This window comes from Brachyistius frenatus, unplaced genomic scaffold (assembly GCF_029030835.1).
Source record: "Brachyistius frenatus isolate BFR_SWC_R1_liver_20210118 unplaced genomic scaffold, ASM2903083v1 Contig_175, whole genome shotgun sequence".
NCBI classification, from domain to species: Eukaryota; Metazoa; Chordata; class Actinopteri; family Embiotocidae; genus Brachyistius; species Brachyistius frenatus.
This window is the reverse complement of record NW_027210774.1, coordinates 603666-624983: the sequence shown is the minus strand read 5'-3', so window position 1 is coordinate 624983 and position 21318 is coordinate 603666. Positions and strand designations below refer to the sequence as shown.

The 21318-nt window shown below is 41.7% G+C and overlaps 1 protein-coding gene across 1 annotated transcript; it reads right to left on the bottom strand.

Moving 5' to 3' along the window:
• Nucleotides 1-8993: 8993 nt before the first annotated feature.
• Nucleotides 8994-15743, bottom strand: LOC138632122 (ovarian cancer G-protein coupled receptor 1). Its single transcript, XM_069717437.1, has 6 exons — nt 15645-15743; nt 12171-12320; nt 11514-11647; nt 10384-10606; nt 9693-9873; nt 8994-9606 (listed from the first exon to the last, which is right to left on the bottom strand). Exons 1-6 carry the CDS (start codon nt 15741-15743, stop codon nt 9140-9142), a joined length of 1254 nt encoding a protein of 417 aa, XP_069573538.1. The 3' UTR covers nt 8994-9139.
• Nucleotides 15744-21318: the final 5575 nt, after the last annotated feature.

The following is a 21318-nucleotide window of genomic DNA, read 5'->3' as shown; positions in this document are numbered from 1 at the left end:
AGTAGTTTCAAGCAAATGATTTCTGTTTGTCTCCAGTCAACAGATACTAGACTTCTTGTCTCATCAATCCCGTGGAATTACAATCAGATTGAGAAAGTCTTTGTTAGTAAACAACCAGACTGTACTACCCTGTACAATAAACTTGATGTTTTTATCTCTAACTCTTAAAATATTAAAATCATAGTGGATATAAAAAGACGACTGAGGGGTGACAGATTAACAAGCAAAGTATATGGACTTCTGTCACCTGTTTAAGTGTACAGAGGCATCAATATCATACAGTTTAAAGGATTGTGTCGATAGGTTTCGAAAGTAAAGTTTTACCAGTTCATCTCATTTTGGGACTGGGCTTTTGTTATAAACTAATTCACCTCAATTATGTAAAAATAGATGCACTATAATAATTCTGCCTGTAAAGATGACCATGGATGTATTAATTGGGAAAGAGACCCACTCTGGCCACGGATCCATAATTATGAGCTACATCAGTGTCTATTTCAGTGAAATATCTCTTCTATTTATACTGTTTTATTAAGGGAGGGCTGCTGGTAGACTTGCATTTTGGCAAGCAGTGACCTGAGGAAGATTGATAATCTGTTTATCAATGGCCTGTCAACAGCCATCAGAACTGTTGAATCCAGGCTAACTGGCGGAAAGCCACTCGTCTAAAGTCTCATCAATAAATAGCTTTTTCTACAGTTATTATCTTTACCTGTCCAATACCTACATTATGCACATACTAAGACATTACATGCATTTTGTGACATCGTGCCCCTGCCAATTATTACATCTACATGTTATCCTGTATTGCATAATAGCATTTATACAACAAGCAGTTCCAAGCAAGAAATCCGATTGGTCAACTGTAAATTTGAAACATCTTGGTCATCACGAGAAAATATTGCTCCACCATCTCCATAGCAAATACTTAATTGAAAGTGAATTTCCTATAATATGCAATATAATGTTTTTTACTTGTCATAGGCCAATTAAATGTGACCCATTTGGAAAAAACATGTTTTTGTCCTTGTTTGTTGCTGCAAGCACTCCCGTATCGTAACACCACAGATAGTCGCACACTTAAAATCCAAGCGGCGGCTTGGACTGGATTTGAACACAACAGCTCTCTTAACCGTAGTCTGGTGAGTGGGTGACATGGCTCTACTTTCTAAAAGTTCAAACATTGAACCCATTACATAAGAGTCTACTGACGCGACGTGATTGTTATCCAGTTAGTAGTCACACCCGTGGTATTGCCATGGAAGCAGAAACAAAAGTTTTATATTTTGAGAGTGAATTGCATCACTGTCATTGTAAGGGGCAAGAGGAGTCACAGGTATTTTCTCAGAAAAATAAGTTTTATTACCCCCCCCCCCCCAAAAAAAAGAAACAATTTATACAAATATGTGACTAAAGTTCAGGGCCCATAAAAGAGGTCAACTAAACTTAACTCAGGTTCTATCAACACAACAAACTGCACACATGCAACTGACCTAACAAAAAGACACCATGGGGAACATATATACTGGCTGATCAGACCATTTAGATACAAAAAGGGGTAACACACAAACACAACACCCCCAACCGAACTACAACTAACAAAAACAAGACTCATCTTGGAATGGCAGACTTATTTAAGTATTATCCACATCAAACTATACCAACAACTAATACAGTCCAAACAAATCAACAACGTATAAAAACCAAGATATACATCCCCCCCCTGCCCCCATGGTTGCGGCAGGCAGGTAGAAAGAAAGATAAAACTATAGCGAGTATAAAGCACAGCATCAAATTGACCTCTGGTATTTGTGACACTACTGCATTTATTATTATACTACACTGGCTTGTCAATAACTACTGTTAACGCTGAATTGAGATGGTGGTCTTTACTCGTGAATGCTTTTTTTAAGGGAAGTTACAAAGGATATCTTTGCTGAAAAGATATTCATATTCACTTTGCAGCTGTTTTATTTCTAATTCATGTGGGTTACTGTGATGACATACCATTAGACTGTACAGGTCACAAAGTGAAACCAGGGTAAATGTCCGTCTGTCCGGTCTGCCAGCCAGCCTGCTGCTCAGTCTCTTCAAGAGTGCGAGCCGTCTGGTGTCCTGCTACTTGGCTTTTAAGGAGGACGAGAGGGACAATCAGGGATTCGATTCAGCTGGGGCTAATTAAGCCTCTTCCAGGCACCGTTCCCTGAACCAGTCCCCCTATCAGTGACTCCTGCAGCTGAGCTAAACCATGCCCCACCACCACAGAGATATTCTGCTTTATCTCTAGCATGCCTTTGTTTTATGCTGGCTTTGATATCTTCCCATCCTTTGCCATGCATAATGCAGTGACGCCCTCTATTGGTCTTTAACTACGCTGGCATACAATACCCACTATAGCCATATCAATATTGAACACCACAGCAAGTCTTCATCATAGAGAGATAAAAAGCATATCTTCTGAAACTGCATGACTTTTGAGCACTGCGTCCTTCATCTTTAAGCAACCTGTTGCCCAGGCCCAGTTGGCTGAGTATGCACCCAAACCTATGTGCTGGAGCTCATCAGAGGCGGCACTGGGAATTAATACTCCTTGGAGTTGCCTGGAACTTCCTGTACAGGCTAGAAGTAGCATTGATCGTGGTGCTCAATCTTGGTTGCCAGATACTGCCTGGTTGAGGGTCGTCATGGCCATTACTGTTGTATCATTACACTGCTATCTATATATTGATTGATTTTGTAATTGGAAGGACCTGTGGTCTACGGAGTGGAGTTGTATAGGCTTTCTACTGGTAGCAACGTATGACATGCTTCCTTCACCTCAGAACCTCAAGCAGCGGGAAAGAGAGGACGCAACCTGTCCATTATGCTCGGTAGGTACGGTAAAGCAAATTCTGCCAAGTTGTAAGATTAGTTTGGTACAGGTTAGGCACACATGGAGGCATAACCAGGTACTGAGGTGCTCGCTATCGAGAAGAGGAGAGTGAAAAAGTAAGAGCAGGGAAGAGTGTAGTCAGCCAAATAAACTTACGATTAGAACAAAAATGAAACTGAAATTAAATAAACATGTGGCTATAAACCAGGAACAAAATAGAAAACAAAACGGCAACAAAGTAATTCAGGTTAGCTGATCATCCAGGTGGGATGATCAGATACACAAATACAAAACAAAACTGACCAGAGTGAGCCTAAACCCCCCCCTTGTCAGGATAGACGTACAGGTAAGACGGTTTAGGTTAAAAGGAGTTTTCTCCACCAAATCAACAGGGCGAAGCTGACATGAAACAGCACCGAAGCAAGGCCGCAGTGCTGGACAGAGCAAGCAGAGCCGAGCAAAGTGGGCAAAGCATGGTCGGCAAAACAGCAACGTTCTTAAGAGTGACCAAGGTTAGCCGTAGCCACTTTCTGGCAAAGTTCAAAACACGGTTACGAAACGTAACACGATAATATAATAAAACCAGGAGTAACAAAGCCCGACCGACATTGATTCGCAGGTGAGTCATCTGTGCAGGATGAGTGATAGAGACAGGCATCCTCTTTAAGGTTAGACTTGGAACTTTCCTTTTTGATCAAGCTTATATTTAGAGCTTGCTCAGGTGGCCCCGAACCATCGCTTAGTTATGCCGGTATAGGCCGAGGCTGCTCGGGGGACCTCGTCATGTACTGAGCTCTTTTCATTTTTGATGATTGTTTGTCGTCGCTCCATATATTTCCCCTCGGTTGCATAGTTTCTGCACTTTCTTTTGCAGATGTCCCCAGCCATGGAGCTGCATGTCTCCTGGTCTGCAATTGTCATCCCCACCAAAAGTCCATGTCTTAGATCTCTGTGCTGTCCCATTCTCTCTCTGCTCTCCCCTCACCCCAACCAGTTGAGGCAGATGGCCGCCCACATCTGAGCCCGGTCCTGTCTGAGGTTTCTTCCTGTTAAAAGATAGTTTTTCTCCTCCTTGCTTATGGGGGAATTGTTGAATTGTTGTTTCTTCTGTATAATGTTGTAAAGTTCTGTTGTAAGGACTTTTACTGTGTTAGGTGCCTTGAAATAACCTGTGTTGCGATTTGGCGCTATATAAATAAAATTGAATTGAAATTGAATTGAAGTTGCTCTATGGACCTATCTTGTAAACACACATAATTTATGTATTTACTCAGTGTAAAAACATTGTCAAAATACATTATATGTATCATTGAGGTCTTAAAAAAAAAAAACACGTTTAAAGGTTTTTCTGTCCTCTTTAAACATGACCCTGCTTTTCATATAAATACTGTTGTGCACATTCAATTTTGTGAAGTAGTGAGAAAACATGCTTCAAATGGATGCATTACCAGCCTTCCATTCCTCTCTGTTTTGTTGAGTCTATAGGTTTCTGACATTTGTAACTTACCCAAAGCAAATGCTGAGCCAGATAGAGGCTGAGGCAGGAGAGACGGAGATGTAAACAGCTGAGGTTAATTTCACAGGAAGAAGGAAGAAGTGCTTTCTCAAAAAACCATCAAATTTGCCGAGTTACAGTATTTCCAGAATGTGACAGCGATATCAAAAACTAAACGGCCTTGCGTGTATCTTTAGTAATGTTTTAGAAGAGCTGAAGTGAAAACAAACAAGCCAGACACTCCATGCAACCTCTTTCGTACCTTTACATGCATGTTGATACTGAAGCTCACTCTCAAATACTGAGTTAACAACAGGCATCCTTTAAATATTGCCTCTCCACAACAGCACCACAACATAAACCATGTGGACTGTCCCAATCCGGCCCTGGTTTGTGTGCAGTGGGTGTGGTTTCTACTCTTTACATTTGGTCAGTTTAAATGTGTCTCTTTTTCCAACTTGAATGAACAGCTTACCAAAGAAGAAAATGAAGCACCATGTGTTTCAGAACAGCTAATGATAGATATACACATTTGTTCATTTGTTTGATCCTAAAGTTACTGCCAATCACAACAATTACAGGTTTGGGATTCAACAGCATATTTATGGGTTGGGAGTTTGTCGTTTTAATCATATTCACTTATGTTTCATCACTACTGGCTACTGAGCATATTGTTTCTTGAATTCAATTTCATTTAAATTTTATTTATATAGTACCAAATCACAACACGGGTTATTTCATGGCACTTAACACATTAAAGTCCTTACAGAAAAACTTTACAATATTATACTTTAGATACTTACAATGTTTTATAATTAGATATATTTTGCTATTTTATAAAACCCCAAACTGCATCACTCCTTAATTTCTTGAATGGATTAGTAGTAGACAAAAAAGTAAAGTTACCAAATATTTTACTATGGAAAGCCAAAGAATTGGGGCCAGCCTCAACGCACTTTTTTCTGTTTCTGTATTATCACACAGTTCTTCTCATCCCCTTCATATAATTTCCAGCTGTGATGTTTGGCTCTCATATGACCCAAGTTTAATGTGACTTCCTGCTGGAAGACAGCAGCAGGCAGGAGCAGCTGATACTGCCAAGATTAATACACACACTCTCACACACATACGTATATTCTCCCACCAACATAACACTTATTCAGAGGTTACACATATATCCCACAATACACACTTTCCACAATTTTCAAGGACTCCTTAATCAAATTAAACTATTTAAACTGATGTCCACACACACACACACACACACACACACACACACACACACACACACACACACACACACACACACACACACACACACACACACACACACACACACACACAAGTTCATCCAGAGGAAGGACTCTGTTACAAAAACAAATACAATGACACACAAAGAACATTTTAGTTTTCACACACAGTCATTTTCATTTTCAGCTATTGATTCACCTGACAACTGTTTTTATTAGTCTTCTAAAACCAATAAACACTTTGACTCACATCCCATCCTGCCATAAAATCCCATCACCTACTCAAGTTCAGAAGGAAAGAGACAGATACTGAGGCTTAATAAAGAAGCGGATTCTCTTAAAAGGAATGTACATCTTAAAACCGTTGCCTGGAATTAAGATTATATTTAGAAAAACAATGTCAAATTTATGATTTTTTTTTTTCAAGGACATGAACTGAGTAAAGTTAAACAATTATTTGTAACACTTACATGACGTTTTGTGTTGCCTTCTGCGAGTCTTGGTTTGAATTATTATTTCATGAAATGAAACTTGTTTATGTGAGAATCCATTTATCTACATAAATAATCCAAATTAATACAACATTGTTTCCGGTTGTCCGCAGTCATTGAAGAATTACTGTGTAAAACAATGTGGAGCGTTTTTTTTTTTTTTTTTTGTCAAAATCTCATCTCACAGTCACCTTCTGAATTCTTGTCATCAATTATTGTTGTTAGGCTGCTGCTCCTGGACAAGAAATCCAGCACATAACAACATTTACAGAGTAAACAAATGAGACAAAATGTTACGAAGAAGCTTCAGAGGGGGCTGCGAGACTTTTAGTGACTTAAAACAGTTTCAATTGTTTCACCCTGTCTCCATTCTATATACTAAGATACACGTATGCTGGCTCTACCTTCATAGTCACTGTACAGACCTAACAATGACATCAATTGGATCGTCTGTCTTTTGTAGAATGCAGTTTTGCATCGTCTTGCTGAAATAGGCAAGGCCTTCCCTGAAGACATTGTCTGCATGCAGTATATCGCATTTCACTATAACAGTGCAGTGTTAAAGTGAAAATTAATACTTTTGTGCAGTGCTCCAGGGCGAAAACCGCTGCAGCTTTCTCGGCCGCCACAGTTTGAAATGACTGTAGATTGATGGTCCCTCCCTTTCCACTAAAGGGTGAAAAGTGTCCATCATTTCACGGTGTTTTGAATACACCGTCCGGGTACTCACAGAGCACTGCACATTTCCATATTTGTCAGTGTGAACGCACTTATGCACTATAATTAGTACGTGTTAGCAGTTAAGTAGGTGAGTTGGAGCACGGCACCGGCCTGTGTTTTTCTCCATGCCTGGTCTCCTTGCCTGCCCACCTGCCTTACCTGTTCCCCATTCAGCCCCATCTGCAGCATGAAGGTGTTTTTGTGTCTTTATTATGCAAGGAAAAAAAAAAAAGGTTTTGATAATAATCTTTTTTTGTTGTTGAACATTTAATAAACACCCACGCCAGTGTCTGAAATGTGATTTAATTATACACAGGTGATTTAACAAGTAACATTGTTGAAATAAAGCAGCAAAGGTTTTGGGGGATCTGCCCACCAGATTTTCCCTGTTCCCACCCACAAAATGACATCTTGCTACTCTACTGCTGGCAACCCATGTTGTTGTTATTGCTTTATAGCTGATCTGTTAAGCATTAGTTTATGATTTATTAACTATTACTGTCGTTACAGTTCCTCTTACTTTTCATGAATGATAACCTATTAGAAGTGGTGCGATAATATTATTGTTTTTAAATAGTATTGGCACGTTCTCTTCCAAAGGTTCATTAAGCAACCATTTCTTAATGCATGAGCTTTTCTCCATCTTAAACCGCACCAACTGTTTACATTACTGCCGTTTGCTCCCACTTCCACAAACCAGTAATGTAAACAGGGCTTTTACAGTGACAAGACAGATGTCAGATTCACGTTTACCTCCCGGGGCCTGATTTACTAAGATCTCAAATAAAGGGTACTAAATTGTGTGTTTATTCCACAATTATTTTCTCACCCATTTTGCTGGTGAGTCACCAGGAGTAATTGCATCACAGGCAAATCGCTGCATTTAAATGAGGGGCTTTGCGTGCGTTAAAGGAGATCCAGGACCCGGCACAGCACACCAGAAAAACGGGACTGGGTAGAATATATCCGCAGCGATACGCTGGAATGACCCAGAGGAAAGACGTAAGAAGTTCTGTCATTGTTGGTATTGCGTGGCTCCTTGTTGTCTGCTGTAAATCATCATTCAGTTCATCCAATAACTCAGAAATGTCATCGCTGGACGTACGATGTGACGTTTTCTACGTATTCTTTGGTTTCCTCTGCGTCTCCGTCTCACCACAATAAGAGCGGCCATCTCTCCTAATGCGAGCATCTAAATTATACGTGCCTTTCAGTCGGACCCAAACACACGCGCAATCACTTCCCCTATTTCTACTTTCAGGTTCAGTAAATATAATTTACTGCTAAATTCATCTGTTTGCATTTCCCCTCCCATTTTTTTTTTTTGCACATTTAAGTAGAAACGCCCAATATTGCGTATGTGTTCAGGAAAACACCCAAAATGGACAACGCGGGTTAAATTGCACATTTGAAAGACGCAATCCTCACTGCACGCTCTTAGTAGATCAGCTTGGACATTTTTTTTGTGGGTGATGTGAAATTCACACGTGATTTTACACACGCAAACCTTTAGTAAATCAGGCCCTTAGTGTCAGTATTAAGAGCTCAGAGAGAGAAAAAGACAGAGAAAGAGAGGAAGTGAATGTTTGCACTTCAATGCCAGTGGATAATGATGTAAACATCTGGGTGGCCAGCAGGCTCTCATTACTGCCAACACCGATGCTGTGTTCCAAATGGCTTTTTGTGCACGAACGCTCACTGTTTTGAGTGCAGATGTGCGTTCACACCGTCAAATACAGAAACATGCAGTGCACTACAAGTACCAAGATGATACACTCCAAACTGTCCAAAAAAAGAAGTGTGAAAGCCCTAAACGGTTGCCATCTTGGAAGGTACAGGATGTCCGACGTAAAGGAAGTTACGGCTGTTCCTGAGCACCTCACAAAAGTGTTTCCTTTTCAGTACTGCTGCTGGACAAAAGAACGAGTACGTTTATTGAGTGTGTTACACAAAGGGCACAAAAACATGTTCATTTCTGGGTAAAGTAATAATGCTCCAGATATGTTGGCGGGTGCTGCGTAAACATGCTGAGGTTATTTCCTGCAAGTGCAGAACAACAGTGTGCGGATCGAAACAGCACTTCTGTGTCACAATTCCTGTACTACACAAGTAAGAGTCCTAACATGGAAGATCACTTTATTAGCGTACAACGGGAAGTATGTCAATTTGGAGCACAGCACGAGTCTTACACGCAGGTTAGTTATGGTTTGCTTCTTTTTTTTACTCACTTTGAGCCTACCTCATCCAAGTCAGGAAATTAGTCTTTGTTCTCTTAATCTGCTAGAAAGGTTCCTAATTGGTTGTGATCATTTTAGCTGGTGTTCTTTTCAGTCTCTTCAGTCCTCTCTGTCTTTCGGCTGTGTTCCTCTATGGGTATGATGCAGCTGAACTTTCTATCATTGTCCACACATTTGTCAGAGTGTCTTTTATTTTGTAAAACGAATGGTGGGACAGTTCTTTCATTGGTCTGTGAGATTAAAGTTGCGTTTTTGCTGCCAGTATCTTTTTTTACATTGTTGAGGATACTGGTATGTGTGAGCAACGTCACTGTTTGGTGGCCGTTGTTCTCATCGGTGGCGACCTCGTGGGAATCGTTGGGGTTGGCGGGGCTGGCATTGCCGCGCCGGCGGCAGCAGCAGAGCACCCTTGAAACGGGTTGGAATATTACGCTGTACAGGCCGCGGCGGGCGCTTTCACTGACGAAGCAGTAGAGAGCAGGGTCGGCCACGCAGTTGAGGGTTGTCAGCAGCAATGACAGGTGATAGAAGTTAAAAATGGCTGGAAAATAAGAACGTAGATCACGTCAAGTTAAAAACATTTTTCATCGTTATTCAGTGGATTACTTTCTATGAATGAAACAGTACCTGCAATAAAGTTGCAGTCCCGCTCCAGCAGGGTGCGTACTAACAGGAAGATGTGGTACGGGGAGAAGCAGACGAGGAAGATAAGGATGGTGCTGCTGACTAACTGCCTTATCCTTATCTTTTGATCTGGCTGTGTGCCTGCACTCCGACCCACTACGCGAAGGACACAAAGGTAGCTGATCTAAACCAAGAGAAAACGTACCATTTAAATTATGCTTAAGACAACTGACAGCATTTATTCCTCTTTATTTTTTATCTTCTGGATTATTTTCATTTTTACATGTATGTAACTCCTCCTGAGACAACTTGTATCGTTTTCTTTATTGAATAGTGTCTCACTATGCTGAAGTATTTGGGGGTATGTGTATGCCTTTATTACAGATGTAACAAAACAAAAAAAAAACAGGGGACATTGTGATTCAAGGTTTGAAGCAAGAAAATACAACTTTTCCCAATAGCATATTACATTTTCCTTCATTTCTGATTCTACTGAACTAGTGGTGGAATATAACAAAATACATTTAGTCCTTCAGATTCCATTATACTGTTTCGTAAGGGAATATTGTACTTTGCACACCACTGCATTTCCTTGACGTACATAGTTGTACAAATGCAGTGAAATGTAATTTTATTAGCCCTTTTCAATATGAGCAAAAACAAAAAAAAAGGGCTTGTAAAACAGTTATCGTACCGATAGAATGGCCAATGGGAACATGAAGCCAATAGTGAAGCGGTAGTAGTTGATTGGATATTCCCACGGTTGCATGGGGTAGTGCTCAAAGCACACTGATAGGTTCTTGCGGTCTCTGCTCAGTTCCTTGTGGCGAAAGAAAACCACACCTACTGCTATCTCCTTCAGCCAGACCATGGCACTAACGAGCCATGCTGCACTCATAGAGCGGAGAGAGGTGAACCTGGAGGTAGGGACAAAAAAAAAAGGTACAATCAGGTGAAAAAGTATGGCATGGGATATTTGACATCTTTGAAAAGCAAACATTTGATCCTCTTTGAAACAGTGCCCACAGATAAAGATGACATACTTGGAAATATCATTATATGCCAGATTTGTGCAATTTCTTACTGATTGTAGTCACATTCACTTTGACATCAACAGTTGCAAAAGTTATCTGCAGATCCTTTGACAAAGTATTAGTGCTCTCTTTTTGCATTAAATGGTGTGCTCTTGGGCTGAATTTGTTGGGGTGGCCAGGCCCAGTCAAATTGGCAGTGGTTTAAAATCTACGCGACTTGTCAATTAATTTTCTTTAAAGTAGAATCATTTTTCTCAAAATCATTTGGAGATCTTAAATCCTTTTAAAGCCTTACTTTTCTTTGGGCCTTAAAGTTCTCTTTAGATATTGTCATGATGGCATCACACACTTTAATGTTAGAGAGAACACCACGCCGATGTCAAAAGTGTAAATAACAAAGGTTTAACGTATCACTCCCTAAGGAGGTTCTAATCAATGAAACAAAACCTGGAACTGCTGATTGTAATTTTATTGATTTGAAGGTGTGATAAATTGAAGGGTTCCTCTTACTTTGCCCAAGTGACTGATCTCTTTTTACATTTACCTTGATCATGAAAATGACTCCAAAATGTACATCTTATGTGTCATTTGTTTGAATATATAAATTTTATCCGGTGCCACTGTTTCAAAGAGGATCGAATATTTGTTTGTTCAAATGTGTTTCCATCACATGACTGTAGATTCAACGTAAACACCAAAATAGCACCGTGTCAGACAACAGTGCAAACATATAGAAATAGCATGGAGTCAGCTCCACCAATCAAAAGTTCTGTAATACAAGCAAATCTACCTTAAAGGATGGACCACAGCCAGATAGCGATCCAGACTAATACAGCACAGAAAACCAATGCTGATGTAGATGTTCTCATAAAGCAGGAAACCACATAGCTGACACAACCATTCCCTGTGACGCCAATCATCATCCTGAAACAAACACGTATGAAATAAGACTTTAGCTTTATACACTGGATAAAAGCTGATGAAACACATCTATAGGGGGAAAAGGGAAAACTAATATAACTATAACATAATTATATATATAAATATATATATATATAATTACTGTTATAGTTATGTTAGTTTATATATATATATAACTGTTATAGTACAGATAAGCTATATAAAAAGAGTTCCGTAAATCCGACATCCATCATTTCAATTTGAAAAAACAGACAAAAAGTTTAAGCATATTTGAAATATAGATTGTTTTATTTATTTTTTAAAAAAGGGTAAAAATGCGGATAATAAGATCTAAAAAAAAAAAAATCAATGATTTAATTATTATTTGATACATTTTCCTTATAAAAATCAGTTCATTCTTTGATTCACTAGTTTCCGATAGAGACACTTATCCCAGAACCAAAGAGTCATACAAGTGTGATGAAGGAAGCGCTGGTGCCTTCAGCCAGTCACATGTATCACAGAATAGAAAGTGGTACTAAGTTACCTGAAAGATGTACTGGAGCCACAGTGGTAATGATGCCAGGTATAACAGATCAGATATAGTGAGGTTCATCAAATAAACTCCCAGCTCATTCTTCTGCTTCAGCTGTAGAGCAGCATGGTACAGAGAATACAAGTTGGAGGGAACACCAACCTAGAATCAAGAAGATCATTTATACTCTTTAAATGTACACAACTCAGTCTCATATCAAAATGTCAGGAAGGCTCAGCAGCAGTCCTGGCAGCCCAGAAGTACTCCCCTCAATACTCACACCCACCTCCGCTGCACCTAACTGCATTGATCGGAGCACCCTTATTAAACTCGAGTTTAATCAGCAAATCGTAACATTCTGTTTGTATTTACATTTTACACAGTGTCCCAACTTTTTGGGAAATGCTTGGTTATGACTCTGTGTTCCTACCCTTCACCTAACTCATCTTACAGCTTGACAGAATGTGCTTTACCGTACTGCTAAACATAATGGACGGGTTGGATCCCCACTTACCCACTGCTCGGCGATGGAAGCACGTCATACGTCGCTCCCGGCAGAAATTCATGTGTCTAACCTCAATGCACCACAGGTCCCTCCAACTAAGATATTTTACATTTTCCCACTTCACCTACTATCCCTGCTTACGCTGAACAGCTGCCCTAACACATCATTTTGCCTCTCCCTCAACACGCACATGATCAATCATCACCTTTATTCTTTCTGCAGGGCCAGCCTTACGCCGTATTGGACGCCCCGTGCTCACACCTACGTTTCCCCTTCCTTGCTGCACCCTACCTTCCACCTTCTTCTGCTTTACTGCTTCCTGAGCTGCCTGCCTTGCGCTCCACTTCCTTCCTGTCATTAGCGCCGGTGCCAACTTCCTCACTACCTCTTCTTGGCTTCCCTCCAACTGCAACTCTTTTCTTATTTTTGCACACCTAAATTCCCATGTCCATTAGTGATTGGAGGATGCCCCTTCTATACAATGCTACACTACTGAGATCTTGAGGAACCCCCAACCACTTCCTACTGTATGCAGTTACCAGTCTCTCCAGACTTTCTATCTTAGAAACTGAACACCCATATACTGTCTGTTGCCGTATTACCCTTGGAAATAGCCCAAACTCTAGACAAGACAGCTTCAGCTGGCCCCATACAACCCACAGAGATGCCCTGATCACTACCTTAGCCAGAATAAATGCGGATGTTGTGCAACATCCCATGATCCTTATCTCTAACCTCTGCCATGCCGTAGTAACATCAACTGTGATTAAACAAAAAACATTTACTCTCGATCTCTACCGGCACCCTTAAGAAGTCAAATGCAGTCCAGATAAGGTTATGCTGCACCAAGCTCCAATCTGTAGATCTAAAAACACTACATGCAAGTCCCTTTTCTCTTGCCTAACTGCTTAAATCTGATGCCATATTAGACTGACATGCTGTATGCAACCTTTTGCACAGAAGTGTCAATCATCTTATTCCTTTCCAGGTAATCTGCTAGTCTCTGCAAAATGACACCAAGGAAAATCTTTACCTCCCCATTCTGTGGACATATGGGCCTGAACTGACTTAATTATACTGACCTGACTATTGGAAGAATTATCTCCCTGTCCTACGCCATGCCCTCAGTATCACTTGTTTTTTCAATACTATCCTAAAGAGCAACCACAAGAACCTAAATCACACTTTTATTTATCTGGGAAGGCACCTCATTTGGCCAATGAAGCCTTTGTGCGCCTTACAACTGCCTGTACCTCACTCCACATTGTCTATCTTCTCACCTATCTGATGGGAGGTCTATCTCTCTGTCGTCTGTGTACAATTTTCTTAAGTATTCTTCCCTTCCCTTGTTATTTTTAACTGTCCTCTTCTGTCCTCATTAAACAACCACTTAACAAAGCTAAATGGGTACCTAAAAAAGCCGTAGTCCTTTACTTTCTCCTCCTTTTCCTTGTCAAATATTCTTCCCTCCTAAGTATTGCTAATTGATTTCTAAGTTCTAGCTGAAACACCTCAATTCCCCGTCTTTCCTCTTCAGTCATCTTCTACCACTGCTTCTTTAGCCACCTTATTTCCTTTACTAACCTCGCTTTTTCTTTCTGTCTTCAGAACCTCTTGAACCTGTGCTTTTCTTTTGATTAGAACCCTAAATCTATCGGCAACATATTGGTAAATAACTCCTAATTTCTCTGATTCTGCCTCTGCTGTCCCTTTCAATCTCTCTAACACCCCTACCAGATCTATGGTTGCTGACTGCCACACCTTGCTCTGGGCTACCTGACTGTAGCTCTAACCTCACAGCTCCTCTCACTACCAGGTGGGGCCTCATTCTCATCCCCCTCTTTTGTGCTTGCACCACTTTCTTCTGTGCCCGGGGTATTATTGATATCCTGCAAATTGTGGGTTTCTACCTGTCGCTGGACTTCGGTCAACTGACTTGACCAACTTCTCAGGAAGTACTGGTCAATGTGACCCCCGTGCACACTTTCTGACAAGTACTTTTTCCTCCCTTGATGTATTTTGAGGCACTTAGCTGTAGTCACCTTCTGCCAAGCATAACAACAAACCTGCAGTTCCCTTACTTCCCCCACGGAGCCTTTTAGACTCGAGGTGTATTGTTCTTTTCAAAATAAAAAGAGTATATACGTATGTACGACACATCACTTAACTAAGTTACGTTACTTAAAATGAATCCAGGTTGGCTTTCCCATTCTCACGGATTCAGTGATCTCCTGGGTAAATGTGTTTGATGCATCCAACCACACCCTATTGACTTCCATGTGGACACTGACTCTCTTTCTCTTCCGTCACATTACTTCTTTCATCAAAAATCCAGTTTGAAATGTTGACATCTCACAATTTTAAATCCTCTATTGTAAAAGTTAAACACAAAACGTTCATATATTTGGACAATGTAGCTGGGCTCCAAAGTCTGAGACCACGGTGAAAACGTTATATATTTTCACATAAACCTGGAAATCCTCAAGTTTCCAAAGAACATTGTTTACGAAGTAGCATTTGCGTTGTGGGAAATATGACTTGAGAACTAAGTGAAAGAGAAGATCGTTTAGGAGAGACAATGATACGACAGTAGGAAAGCCGCGGTGAAAGGGGTTGGTGGGGCAAGTGGTATTCAGTTGGATGTAATCTGCAGCCTCACTGCCAGATGCCACTAAATCCTACATATAGTGATGTGCCGAATTCGGACTTAAAAGTTTTGGGGAAGCGTTTTTTAGAAGGACCTTTGTGACCCCATTAAGCAAACATAAGATTGCTTATGCTGTCATTTACACGGAACTTGTTCTTTAAGCATCATTGCCGCAATATTGTGTTTTAAAAGAGGTGCTAGGCTTTCTAGACATGAGAGTTTTCGGTGTCACACTGACCTTAGTTTGGAAACAAACCCTTTCCTATTGGCTACGTATGTTTATATCATGTTCAGACATTTAAGCAGTTTTGTTCAGGTATTGAAGATCACTTACCAACAATACGAGGATATACACAGAGGAGAAAAGGTACTGGTGGATTTCATGGCTGATGGTGCAGTTGATCACGTCCTCTTCAGACATGTTGAACATCATATTCCACTCACATTCACACTAATTTTTGTTTACTGTGTACACGTGAATCATGACTATAATATAACAACACACACAGACACGTACAAATCTTCATGTTGATTGGAGAAATTTGTGGTGGCTTAAATTGGTCTCATCTGGTTGAGCATTTGTCTTCTCTGATTGGGTTGTCCAGTTTCATTTGGCAACTGTGGAACAAAGGAGAAATTCGTACATTTACATACATATAGAATGAACCGTGTGGGAGATAAACCCTTAGTTTAGGGCTTCAAACGTAATTGCATAGACACAATGAAGTCAAACAAAATCATTATACAGTATCTAATATTCTGTAGGACTGCCTGAAGTCTTTGACCCTGAGACATCAGACATCATTCTCTACCAGACCTTCCCTGCAGCCACCTCCAGATGCTGCTGGGGGTCTCTGGTCTTCTGCAAGTGAAATGCAGCAGGATTGAGACTGATATACTCAGCCAGTCAACAGTTCCACTGGCAGCCACACATGCCCAAGCTATAACACTGTACAATAGCTGACAGATTAGGTGATGTTTGGGGTCACGGGCTGTTCCTATTCTTTCTGCAATTTCCTCGTTCCATCCTTTTGATTTTGTGTTTCTGATTAGTTGTGATGTATCAACTGCACTATGACATTCATGTTTTTGAGGTTTACCAAAGGTCTGGCCTTTCACAATTATTACACAATCATCTGATCACAATTGTTTGAGCTGACTGCAATAATTTTGCGTAATCGTCAGAATCGTTTCTCAGAGCATTTTTGGGTGGTCATGGGAGGTGACCGGAGGCGGGGAGAGGAGGACACAGAACACATGGGACAACAATAACAAGCAGACAGGGGAATGACAGCACACATGAGGAGAGGTGATTGGGGACAAAATAGAGGGAGACACACTTGGGTCAGAAAGGGATCCTGACAAACAGACCAGACAGACAGCATTGTGGTCAACAATATGAACTCACTTGTTCCTGTCGGGGAAGATGACAAAGAGCAAACAGAGCAACCGTCCCAGCTGTGGCATCCCCCCATCAATGTAAGCCATTTAAGTGACGAACAACAAGAAGTAGTGGGAAAAAAATGCTCTGAGGTGTCAAAGGCATTTGCTCAGGATGATAATGACATAAGGTGTGTTTCAAGCCTCCAAATGAGCACAACTCTGAAAGATGACATTCCAGCGCAGAGATCCTACAGTCATCCCCAAGCCCTTCTACGAAAGAAGTCAAGGAGTATATCCAGGACTTATCAGCAAAGAATTGGATAGCACAATCCAAGACCCCATACTCCGCTCCAGTAGTTTGCGTTCGCAAGAAGGATGGGAGTTTGAGGCTGTGCATTGATTACAGACTCCTAAACCAAAAGACAGTCCCACGCAGACACCCCCTGCCACACATTCAAGATCTTATTGACACACTCAGGGGATACAGCTGGTTCTCATTTTTTGATCGGGGAAAAGTAAATCATCAAGGCTTTATTGCAGAGGGATCACAGCACATGATAGTGGAAACCATCCAGGCCATGACAAGTAAAACCCCGAGCACTGTTGGAGAATTCTGTAAGGTACAAGGATTCCTTATCTATTATCAATAGTATACAACACTTCTCTTGAGTTGCCAAGACGATGTATGAATTCCTGAAAGCAAATATCACTGCCACCACTGGGTCTCAGCCCAGGCTAAAGAAGGGAAAAGGGGTACAGCTGTCATCACAGACCCTGATACAGTGGACGTAAGAGCACCAAAGAGTCCAGACAAGCTCATACATATCCTGTACAACCCGCAAGTGCTTGGTTATCCTGACTTCGACCTCCCTTTTGTGTTAACACAGACGCATTAAAATAAGGGCTTGGACCTATGTTATACCAACCAGGGAGGGAAGCTCAGGGTGATCACCTTTGGATCCAGAAAACTGACACCTGCAGAACGCAGTTATAACCTTCACTAAGACAAACTAAAATTTCTGACGTTAAAGTGGGCCATAAGTAAGAAATTTCTAGATGACCTCTTCTATGCGCACTACTTCACCGTATATACGGATACATAATCCTTTAACATACGTGATGACCACCGCCAAACTCAACACTGATTGCAGACTTTCAGTTTGAGACAAAATACCGATCAGGAAACGATGGAATGCAATGATAAATGTGGACGCTGACACACCGTTAAGGTTTCCATTAGACATTGACAGCTATGTTGACTCATGCATGGAGGAGTTACCCAGAGACACCATTCTGGCAACATGGGAAGGCAGCCGAATTTCTAAGCAAGGAAACGTTGCATATGTCGCTGACCTGAATCTGTTGCAAAAGAGCTCAAGCTTACAGTCGCTAGAGGTGCTCACAACCATACGTCGTGACGACCTCAATAAATCTCAGCAAGATGATCCTGCTATCAGTCCTTAGGCTTAAAGAGATAGGAAGAGGAGCTAGTGGTCGAGCAAAGAAACTACTGCTTGAGTGGGAGAAGCTTCACTTCAAAGATTGTCGGCTATACAGGAAAACCAGCGAAAGAGGGTGATTCAGCCGGCCTCCAGCTCGGGGCCTGGAGGGGTTTCTCCTTCGCTTCCGGTCTCCAACTTGGCACCCGCAGGGGTTCCACCTTCTCCACCGGCTTCCTGCCAATGCTCCACTGAGTCTACACCACCAGCTCCCTGCCTGACTCCCAGTGAGCCAACACTGCCAGCTCCCAGCCAATCTCCCAGTTGGTCTTCGCCTTCGTTGACGGCTCCCTGCCGGCCTCCCAGTGAGTCACCGCCGGTCTGCCCTTCAGTGACCTCCGAGCGGTGTACTGGAGGCCCCGCTGCCCAGTGTCCCGCTCCTGGTTTCAAGTTTTTCACTCCTGGTTCCGCTCCTGTGTCAGGAGGGGGTCCACACCACGCTATCAACTTCCGGCTGGGTCGACAATACCGTCTCTGCCTCGGGGCTGTCCTCCGGAGCTGCTCCACCAGTCTGTCTGGTCCCTGATCCAACCACCCAAGTTGCTAAGCCAGTTTGTCTGGCACCCGGGCCATTTGCCCAAGACTCCTGATTCTCCTGCTCTGTGGTCTCAGAGCAGTCCGCTTGAGACTCTTGGTCCTGTTCTCCTGCAATTTGGTCCTCCGTCCCTCGTCCAAACCCCCCTCCAACCACCGCTTGTCTGTTTGTTCGTAGGGTCTCTTCACAGTGAGCCCGCTCCTCCAAGCTAACCCGTCATCCTGGGGTCAATCGCACAATGTCCCTCCTGCTGCACCACTTCTGATGGCTGTCTATGTTGTCTGATACTGGTTAGTTTGTTAATTCCTGTACTGTCTCTGCCCGTAGCAAATTCTCCCGCCAGCCACCTGCAGGACTACTCCCTCCTCTGCCTCAGTTCCACATAGCTTTGGAATTTTTCACTGGATTACCTGTTTCCAGAGGTAATACCACCACCCTCACAATCGTGAACAGGTTTTTGTGCACTTTATTGCTCTACCCGGTACGTTTTCGACAGGGCTGCAGGAGTGAATCGTCGTCATTAAAGTCAGTGCTTCATATCCCACCGGCTGCGCCGCAATCCATCCCAGAAGCGGCTCGCTGCGCCGCTCTGCCGACGATAGGCAGCGAGTCTATTTCTGACAGAAGCTGCTCGGAGACCGCAATAATCTGAACAGAGCAGATCAGCAGGGCAGGAAAAAAAAATTATTCTGGGAAGTTTCTAAATATAACACCCACGTTCAATCTCCCGATCGTAAATAACTTCACTCCATCACCGTCTGCCCCCGCAGTCTTCCAATTTGGACTAGAAATGCATTCTCCTCCCGCTACAGATAAGGTATGTGAAATAGTTACACAATAAATGGGAGGATTAATGTTTTTGACGACTACAACACAGCGGCTGTATTAACTTTGTCTGTAAGCTGCAGCACAAAGTAGGAAATGGCAACAATAACCACAAAATGGAAAAATAAGAAAGTTTACCCATGATAGAAGCGCAGCAATTGATGAAACATGACCAGACGAGGAAGTAAGATAAAACAGGCGGACAAAACGTTCCACGTCTGACACCCGTCTTCAGTGGAATATGCGGGTTATTTTCAGATGGACCACCAGAAAAGGAATGAAAAGGAATGATTTCAGTGAATGACACCAAAATGACTCTTTGAAAAAAATGTATTGACTTTGTATTTTGTATGAGAAGTTTAACCCCTAGTGGCCCTCGTGGCATTGCAGCGTTAAGGCACTTTTGCTTCGGCCTCATTTTTCAGACCCGAAAGCTACGTATAGTATACTTATATAACAGTCTATGGCTCCGTCTCACTTAAACCAACATCAAAAAACATTTTCATTAAAAAAAAATTGTTTTTGTTTTGATTTTGACATTTAAATGTGAAGCAAAAGTTGTGGATGTGAGAATTTTATTCTAGTTTAGCTCTTACTGTGTTGTATATACCAAATTTAATATATCAGATTTAATTAGAGAATTGAAAGTGAGACTGCATGAATGAATAGTTTATTTTTCTGTTACTGTTAAAGTAATCGAATCAGTAAGGATTGGCATCGAAATGGAGCTTTGCTTCTTTTCAGTGAACTCCAGCTCCAGTGTAACAGCAAAGAAACAAGGAGGCTTCACTATCCACTGACAGTGGATAGTGAAGCCTCCTTGTTTCTTTGCTTTGGCATCTCAGCATCTTTAGAGTGGCTCCTTAATAACATACTATAAAACCATTTAGAGCCACTGTAACGCCACATATATAAACCACAAAAATCGTATCCATTCTCTCTTAGTCTGTCATTTTGGAGAACGCTCTGTCTCTCTGGTTTTCCTAAATAAACCAAAGTCAGAATAAGGCACAGCTGGATTTACTAAGCATTCCATAAGAGTCAAGCTAAACCTACACTTTTAACCCTTATTCCACCAGGTGAATGGAATGAATTACAATTTATAAACATACAGTAATGCTGTAATGTTTGCTCTGGACACCTGCACACACCTACTGACCCTGCCACATGAGTGAACTACATTTGCCATAACCTGTACCTGATTGTAGGTCATGTTTTATTTTTGTATTTCCTGTTTTCTTTTGGTTTCTCACCCTCTCATGTCTGAACGGCATGACTTCCTGTCCTTGTGCATGTGATTACCTACCTTCCACACTGTTTCCACCTGTCTCCGATTGTCTTCCTGCCCTCCTGTGTAAATAGTCTGTGCTCTGTCAGTCTACACCAATTTGTTGTCCTGAACTGTCATCCTGTGTTCTTGAGTCAGGCATTTAGGTCAAATCCCTGCCTGTATTGCCACAATGTTACGAGGGAGGACAGTGGCTGCATCGGTATAACCAGACACGACATGCAGAAACAGATTAAAATAGATGTAGAAAGCAAAATGCGCAGGTGCACCCAGATCAGTTCGGCTGTAAAGCAGTATCTTATCTGCTCACAACAGGAAGCTGAATACTGTCGGGGATCGGCCTTTTAACATGAAGGAGCACTAAATGCACAACTTGTCACATCCTGCCTTATTCCCGTAGTATCGGGAGTGTTATAGCTGACATGGACCAACACACTGCTGTTCATGTGAACCGGGGCGGCTGAATGCAAACAGACAT